This window comes from Mercenaria mercenaria, chromosome 1 (assembly GCF_021730395.1).
Source record: "Mercenaria mercenaria strain notata chromosome 1, MADL_Memer_1, whole genome shotgun sequence".
Lineage (NCBI taxonomy): Eukaryota > Metazoa > Mollusca > Bivalvia > Venerida > Veneridae > Mercenaria > Mercenaria mercenaria.
Genome location: NC_069361.1, coordinates 110354195 through 110363733, shown reverse-complemented (window position 1 = coordinate 110363733; position 9539 = coordinate 110354195). Strand labels below are relative to the sequence as shown.

General features: G+C 35.5%; 1 protein-coding gene across 1 annotated transcript; it reads left to right on the top strand.

Annotated features, from left to right (window-relative positions):
- The first annotated feature begins 4465 nt into the window (after positions 1–4465).
- LOC123563636 (immunoglobulin superfamily containing leucine-rich repeat protein-like) lies at positions 4466–6652 on the top strand. The gene is made up of 4 exons (XM_053529006.1): positions 4466–4757; positions 4999–5406; positions 5811–5902; positions 6596–6652. Exons 1-4 carry the CDS (start codon positions 4541–4543, stop codon positions 6650–6652), a joined length of 774 nt encoding a protein of 257 aa, XP_053384981.1. The 5' UTR covers positions 4466–4540.
- The last annotated feature ends 2887 nt before the right edge of the window (positions 6653–9539 follow it).

Below are 9539 nucleotides of genomic sequence, written 5' to 3'. Positions count from 1 at the left end.
GAGCGTTAGAATCCATGCTGTTCGCTAACAGATTCTCCAAGTCCAATACGCTTTAAAAGCGAACAACATGGATCCTGACCAGACAGCGCGGATGCGAAGCATGTTCTGGATCCAAGCTGGTCGCAAAGCCACTATGTTTGTTTTCTCATGGCACGGCTCAATTATTAAATTTCTTAACCAAATTCAGCTAAGACTGACAAAACTTTTGTGAACATGGGACCTGGTTACTCTGGCTACTCTGGCTGATCAGAGTTGCAAAAACATGTTAAAATCCTACAAACTCTGGCTACTCTGGCCAGCCAAAGTAACCAGAGCAAATGAAATCCTGGCTGACCAGAGTAATCAGAACATTTTAAATCCTAGAAACTCTTGCTACTATGGCTGAACTTTAGCTGAACTCTGGTTGAACTGTGGCTACTCTGGCCAGCCAGCCAGAGTAACAAGAGTTCTGGCTACTCTGGCTATCCTAAATAGCCACTTGAAAATATTAATTAACTTGAAATTCAATTTAAGCATGCTATTCAGATAGAAATAACATATTAAGTTTCATAATCAAATTCAGCTAAGACGGAAAATGTTTTGTGAACCAGGTTACTCTGGCTACTCTTAAAATCCTAGAAACCAGACTAACCAAAGCAAATAAAATCCAGGCGACTCGGGCTATTCTGGATACTATGGCTGACCAGAGTAGCCAGAACATTTTAACATCGTAGAAACTCTGGCTTTTCTTGCTGAACTCTGGCTACTCTGGCCAGCCAGAGTAACCAGAGTTATGACTTCTCTGGCTGAACTCTGACTGAACTCTGGCTACTCTGGCCAGCCAGAGTAACCAGAGTTATGATTTCTCTGGCTGAACTCTGGCTATTCTGGCCAGCCAGAGTAACCAGAGTTGTGACTTCTCTGGCTGACCTCTGGCTACTCTGGCTAAACTCTGGCTGAACTCTGGCTACTCTGGCTAAACTCTGGCTGAACTTTGGCTACTCTGGCTGCTCTGGCTAATTTCACGCACATCAAAATCTGACAAGTATTTAGGAAATTATAAGAAAACATGTTACCTGAATCAGTCGATTTTCCCCGTGTGTACGATATGTAAACAAACGTGATTTTAGAAAAAAATATCGTGGTGCATCGATTTACCCAAGTACATCAGAAAATCAGAATCAAGTGTTTTTTTTTAGTTCTGGTGGAATAGTAGCAGGGCCCATCAGGTGGGAAAAATAACTCCGGAACGACTAAAATAGGGGCACTTTAAAGAAGAAAACGATTTAAAACATTATTCACAAACCTGCATTTTCAATTTTAAATGTAGATCGATTCCCGATTTAGACAGTGTCTTATTTCATATTATTATAAATCATTTTAAAGAAGAGATAGCCTTGACAGAACATTCATTTTGATATTAATTGATTTATCTTTTTCTTTAATTGCAAAACTGTTACTTAAAAGGAAAAAAAAAACTGCTCAATTAATGTACCTTTTAGTATGACGCAGATTTTGTCCGATATCAAACAGAAACATTAATTATTACAGCTACAAACGAGGACAGCGCGTGTCTTAAATCTGGAATACCAATTGTTATTTTAATCTGCAAAATCAACTTCCAATACATAAATATTTTCGTAACAAATAGTACAGGTTAAGGCTCCTTGACTGTGAGATAAAAGCTTGAATGGCTGTTGAAGATAACTGTCAATAAGAACAATTTCAGACCACGGTATGTAATATTTAATGAATTAGACCAAAAGCTAATTGGGGGAGTTAGAAATCTTTATCTCAAACATCTGAAATGAAAGTCAAAGGAACAAGTATCATTGAACCAAGTATAGCGGTCAAGATAAGAAAAATGATTGAAATGGTGAACTTGAATAAATATTTGACACACAAAAAATAGGTATGAAATTTGCTACAACATTATAGCTCTACTGCCCCTTAGGAAACAGCCAACCTCCATTTTAAATAAGCAAAATATGGATTTTGTTTATTTTTCTTTTACGATTCTTTGACATATTTAATTTGACCTTTTATATTAGAAAAGTGAAGGTGAAGTCGGATGGCTATCCCTTCAGTGGTCGTAAGGATTTGCAGAAAATTTCAATTGGTGCAAATTTCACTATATAACGAAAAATAACGACCATCACCGAAAAGATCTAACGTAGGAAATGACAGAACGCCCTCGAGTCATATTCTACGTCGGATGTTTTCGGCAATATTCGTTGGAAGTCGTAAAATTCCGATCTCATCAAGTAGTTTGCTCATAATGTCACTGCACCACATATTTGAAAGCATCGTAAGCATATATAAAGATCCACCATATACAATTAAAATAACCGTACATACAGTCGAAAACACCGCATCTACAATAAAGTGCGCCGCGTATGCAGTTGAAATCGCTATACATAAATTTAAAAGATGCAGATTTTTCAAATGAAAGTACCGCTCTTATAGCTGCAAGGACAACACACACAGTTACACCACACGCTACAAATACAGGTAAAACATCGCATAGAAAGTTAAAGCACTACATATAAAGTTAAACCCCCACATGTACAATAGAAAACACCGCACACACAAAGTTGAAAGCACCGTATATTCAAATGAATGGACCAATACAAATAACTTATTGTGAGACGACACGCGACTTAGAAACAACACTGCATGTGTCACCTGCTGGGTTCCGTTCATAAGTATTTAATTATTAGGGGTGTTAGTGACCCGCGGTAGTATGTGGGGTCAGTATGATAAATGGGGCGGCGAGGCGTCAGCCTTTTTACCAATGAAAATGCGAGAATCTTGCGGGAGGTAAAACAAAATTCATGTCTTGTTCTGTAAGAAGTTTGATATTAATGTTGACATCTTTTAAAAAAGGGGCAAAAAATCATCCAATGAGAAAATGTTCTTACCTTCATTACAATAAATAACCATGTATATACATGTATACCAGTACTGCTATTAGAAGAGCGATACCAACCCGGGAGCACCCTAGTAATCAATTTAAATGACAGTTTTGACAAACAGTGTTTGGCCTCGTAACACAGTTACATTTAATTCTTTTAATACGAAGGTTGTCGTTCAGTTCTCATCGTGAATCTGGTCAATAATAAAACTACTTTAAAATAAAAGATATGTTTCTTTTTATCTTTGTTTCTTCGATATAAGCTCAAACATGCTTATTATAAGAATCACGAAATTATATTTTTTCTTGTGCATTAATGTTATCATATCTGCGGAATACGCCCCGACCGGTTGCGATATGCAGGGTGGAGGTAATGGTAAAGCAACGTGCGATTTCGCAAGCTGGAGCCCACCTCTCGACGAAACAGACTTTGGACCTGGTGATGTATACCAAATTATAGTTGAAAATGTGGATGGTACGATACCAAGCCAGGTATACTTATTCTTTTATTTCAGTGAGTATTGATTTATCAATAATTATTATTTTCAAATTCCATGATGACCCTTTCTTATAGCTTTGCGATTCGCAATGCTGTGCCCTGTCAAGCAGGAATTAACTAAAACATAGAATGTGATGTTTGTTATATTAAGGAGTTAAAATTTCTTTTAAAACATATTTTAGATAAAAAGAGATTTTCTCTGTTGAAATTAATTATGATGTATTTTTAATGTTTATACATGCATTACAATTTGTTATATGCATTTGCCAGTTAGTGATGTACCTGCCAGCTTATTTTTCATTGTAGGGCACTGTATGTGTGTATCATTTTTAGGGGATATGTGCGGATTTTTATATCTCGTGACCACAATAAGAAAAAAACAATCACATGGACGCGTGACATAGAAATAATATCAAAAATACAATAGGGTTATTATAACAGTAGCTTGATCTGGGATGCAGTATTCGGCTCGAGTGGATTTTGCCAGATCGGATCTCACGAGGCGCGCAAGCGCAGAGTGTGATCCGACCTTGCACAATCCACGAGAGCCGAATACAAAGTCCCAGATCCAGCTACTGTGATAATGACCCTTTTATTATATACCTTTACCATTTTGATCCTTGTTTTGTTCTTGAACGAAATTTTCAATGTTTATCGATATTAAATGGAACTTAGTGAAGTTTTTATGTGCGCTATTTATAGAAATGTGTCGGGTCATGCATATTAATGAGAATAGTCCGGTAGCATGCAATACGAAAGATACAATACGGAATTTAAAAGGTACAATACGGCTTTTTGGTCTGTCTGTTCATATTTAATTGTAAAATACAAGCCGATTTTTTTTACAGAATTTATATAGGTATATAATAAAAGAAATTATCTCGTGTTCACGATATTAAGAAATAACTTTTCTTCTTTTTCTAGACAATAGATATGTAAAGTGAAAACCACTGAATTTAAAAATTGTCCGAATAATTTAGTTGTCAGCTAATTCAAGCGAGAACATAGGGCTAGTATTTCAAATCGAAGATGATAACTTTGATCCATGATCAAGGCAAAGTAATTGTGGTGTATGTAAAGCCCGTATGCGTGAAAACTATTATTTACTTACGGAGAAAAATTAAGTGAAACATTTCAGATTTGTATAAATGGATCAACTGCAAATAAATTATAAAGCAAGCACTGATACAGTTATGTCTATTTTACAGGCGTTTAGTGGTATAGATTCCGATAAGAACACATCAGAAGATACCAAAATAAAATTTGACTGTAGTCTAGAGAACATCATACTTTCGCCCGAAGTATTTACTCCAAATTTGAACTGGATTAAATTTCTTACATTTAAAGACTGCTATGTACAAGATGGTACGTATGTATACAGATAAATAATAAATATACACATGTATATATTTAGGATGACGATATCTTTAAATCAAATAAAGTATTTCAGAATAGAGAGAGAAAAAAAAAGAAAACACATCACACATATTTTTGTGAGACTTTCATTACTGGTAGCTGCAAAAAATCAGACCTTTTTAATGTTATTGCTTGTTCTTAATATCCGGTTGATTGCAAGTATTGTTGTTCTTTTAACAACTATTTACAGGCATATCTAGCGGCATGCTCTCCAATTTGACAAGTCTTGAAGAGTTTACAGTGGATGGTGGGATTGTCGGTCCATTAGCATCGAACATATTTTCTGGGTTAACAAATCTTAAAAAGATAATAATAAATGCCGATTTTCTCGACACAGTCATACCTTCTGGACTGTTTACAAGTCTTACTTCGCTGGAAGAAATAGATCTGAAATCCGCCGGCATTTCAACTATAACGGCAGACACGTTTACAAACTTAGACCTTCTTACGAAGCTTGACCTCTCTGAAAACTCGCTTACAACATTACCGGAAGGGCTCTTTACGTCGCTTATATCGTTGTCGACAGTTGAACTTGGCACAAACTCGTGGGACTGCACCTGCGATTTGTCTTGGCTGGTAACATGGGCTTTATACACTGGTATGTTGACAGAATACACATTTTAGTTTTGGTTTAGTTGCCTTTTTCGAGCTTCGAGCCAAAAGGTTAGAAATAAAGTGATATAGAATTATTGCAGCCCCGACCAAAACATGTCGTATGAAAGAAAAATAGAGCATATAAAATAACGGAAGAATTAAAATGTTTGACAATATAGAGGCTGCCTATTATAAATACAAACAATGGTTGAATAAAAAAGTGAACGATCCGAGAGCGATTCAAATAAACGTCAAGTCGAGCTAAAACAAATTAGTACGACTTACAGTTAGGAAGGACTATCTGTCAAAATGCCTGTACATATTTATTTGAAAAAAGGAAGATGCATTTTGAAGCAAGTTTTTACGTTTCATAATTTAATTATTGTCTCATTGTTTTTTAATCATCAGGTGTATCTATTGACGTGACATGCACAACACCTTCTGACTACTCTGGTGTTACATTAAGTAGGGTCGTTGCCTCTCTCGGCTGCATAAACGCGGTAAGAGTTTTTTTCATGGCTGAAATCATCACCAAAAGAGTTGATATATTGCGTTGCAAATGTAGATTGGCAGTTAGAACAGTTTCTACTCATTATCTTGAGTTTATTTTGAGATACTTTGACTTGAAGACATTTTGCATCATAAGACGTTTGTCTAAAAGCTGTGATTTTAAGGACCAAGTCACTTAACCAAGATCAAAGGTTTGAAAAGGCATAGGAAGGCTTATAAGCTTTAAAACTATTTAAAGCCTATCAATGTTTGAGCTAGGAGTTCAAAGGTACATTTCGAACTCGTTGACATGTAGTCGGTTTATAGACTATATTTTTTTTTAAAGAATGGTCGCCACGATCATGTATTCTGATCAGTGGATACAAATCAACAGGTCATTTAGTTTTATGATATCTATTGCATATACAATTATTTTCATAACAAGGTGCATACATTATTAAAATTATGTATTGACACGCTAAAACCAGTAAGCATTATATGAAATATATACCGGAAGGAAATTAACATGAAAATGGTAGATAAAAAGTAGTTCACCAAAAGTTTGACCGACCTGCGTGATATATTAAGTATTTTAAAAATCTTAATTAACAAGGAACGCTGGTAACAACAAAATAAGGTTGAAGCTATTTGTGTCTGAAAAAAAAAAGTTTATACTAAACGTAAGAGTTTTATATACACTGCAGGTAACAGCGACCACGACAGTGACAGTTGCGGCTAGTAGTGGTTCAGGTAATTCATAGCTCCCTTCCGGTGGCGAGATTTAATTCTACAGGGTTGATTTCTCTTTTCACTGGAGTTCATGCCAGTTTATTATTACGGAAATTTAACTTGGTGCCATGCGCTGCATCTTGAAATTTACATGGAATTTTACAAGCTTTTATAATGCCAAAATAATTTCTTGTTTCCAATGCACCAGTTATGAAAATATATTTGAAACATAAATAAATTGGAATATGGCAACAATGAAAGGTAATAGATAGCGATATGAGTTGGATATACCGAGAGTGAGTGAGTTGGGGTTTTACGGCCAATCGACACAAAATGGTCATATATCGCCGAGATATACCGAGAGTGTTTGCATATTTGTTTGCATATTTGTTATATAAGTGTATGTCCAGATTTCACCAGAATTAGTTGGAGGATGATATAAGTTACATAAGACACTAAAATTCTAAATTCTTCTCTTGTTCTTTAGCATTCTAGCTCTAAAGCACACACAGACACACACACGTATGCATGCACGCAAACGGCGCTATTGTAGAAATGCAAATTAGTAAGTTTAGCTGTATTAGTGAGGGCTCGAACTAACGACACACGGTTTTGTAGTCCGGTGTCTAAATATCTTAAACATTCTATCACTGTGTTTATACTCTTTATACAGATTTATGATATTTTTTCTTTTATACAGATACCAGTGAAACGTTAACATATATTGCTCTTGGTACAGCTGGCTTCGCTGGTCTGCTAGCGCTGGTGACATCCATAGCACTTTGTTGTGTTTGCAAAAGGCTGGACAAAATAATCTCTGATCAGGATGGCCGTTTAAACGACCACAGGAGAAGAAATTTAGATATGAAACAAAATCGCCAGACGTCCGTTTCAACGGTAATAGATTTGATTAGTATCAGAAGTTTTCAATGTGGTTTTTAAAATATATACTTGAAACATCCTTAAACTAAATGCTTGCCACTACGCCACCGCAGAACTTTTAATGTTTTAACGTTACAGGATACGCTATATTATTTTTTTTAAATTAAGTATAGGGGCCTACATGTATAATACATAATTCTAATCTTAAAGCAGTATCTGTTTGTATGTAATACATCCGTAGACAAAAATATGTATATACTAGTATCAAAGGTTTGTAAAGCATTGCGTGTACTCTCGCAATGGAAGTGTTATATGAAACAAGCTATGTTTAGCATTTGATGTATTTGCGCCATGAAAATGTTCTATGAAACAATCTTTTTAAAGCATATAGCATGTTCTCGTACAGTGGAAATGTTATATAAACATGCTGTCTAAAACGAAGCATGTAGTCTCGCAACGAATTGTTGTACAAAACGTGCTCTTTAAAGCATAGCATATAGTCTCGCAACGAAATGTTGTACAAAACATGCTCTCTAAAGCATAGCATATAGTTTCCCAACGGAAATGTTATACAAAACATATGCTATCAAAAGCATTGCATGTCCTCTCGCAAGGGAAATGTTACACAAAACAAGATTTCTAAATCATAGCATGTACTCTCGACACGGAAATGGATTATAAAACATGCTTTGTAAGGCATTGCATGTACACTCGCAACAAAAATGTTATATAAAACAAGACCTCTAAATCATCGCGGCAATGGAAATATTATGTGAAACAAGCTTTCTAAAGCATAACATGTACTCGCGCAACGGAAATGTTATAAAAAAACTGAATATACTAACGAAAAGGAAATGTTATATAAACAAAATCCCCGAAGCATTGCATGTACTCTCGCGATGAAAATGTTATAAAAATAGAAAGGCTATATTATTTTAAAACACTTTATCAACTTTGGTATTTTTTTTGTACCAGTATCATCTTTTATCTGTCTGAAAGTTGACTTTATCTTCATCCAAAGGGATGCGCTTTCTACAGTAGATCATTTATAGAGTTGCTGGAGAGGAGTGAAATCTATTTCAAAAGTATTGTTTGGAAGCTTTTGGTTTTGGAGTTATGAAGTGGAATCTTCAGCAGAAAAGGAGCGAAATGACTTTTTATGTGTAAAAGTTTGTGCGACTGCAATATAAAATAGCTTTATTTACAGATCGGTGAAAGACCGCCTTCATATACAAGCGATGCCTCAGAACGTATGTTTGTCAGCTCGCCGATACACACCCATCGGGATTCAAAAGTGCACCCATTCTATGACGTCAGATACAAGAAGCCACGGGTTACATCAGAACCTTAGAAATCTCATGCATTCACGAAATGCAAGTGTTGTCACCACAGTAGACCCAACAACGTATACACATTTCATTTTTTTTCACGGCATATTTGCATGCGCTTCGGTCACGTCTGGGTTTTTTTTCTGAAGTGTTTCAAAGGAATACACCTTCACAGTTCACAAAGACAGACAAACTGCTATCTTCACTGCATCAGTAATGCAGAAGACATTATATTGTAAAATCTTTACTAAACTAAGAGAATATCGACTTTAATTTGAGAAAAAAATATATAGTAAAACCATGCTTTGATATATCTGAAATGAAGAGGTTATAACACTACTGTGGAAAATTTTCACGAAGGCGTAGCCAAAGTGAGTTATTACACGGGGCGTATAACCGAATCCGATGGTTTAGATATATTAAAATTTGGTCCTGTTATACTTTATTGTGATTCCAGTATGTCCTTTATGTAAACAAAATAGATGAAATAGGGAAAAATTTTACAATATGATGTCTTCTGCATCACTGATGCAGAGAAGACAGCAGTTTTTCTGTCTTTGTGAACTATAGCATTGAATATGAGAGATAACACTTTCCGCGGAACAATATAGGAGTGCATAGATGTCTTGTGCCTTACAATCGATCCAGAATATGAGTTATATTTGTTACATCACTTCTGTTTAGAAACGTCTTTTTGTTTTATATGAAA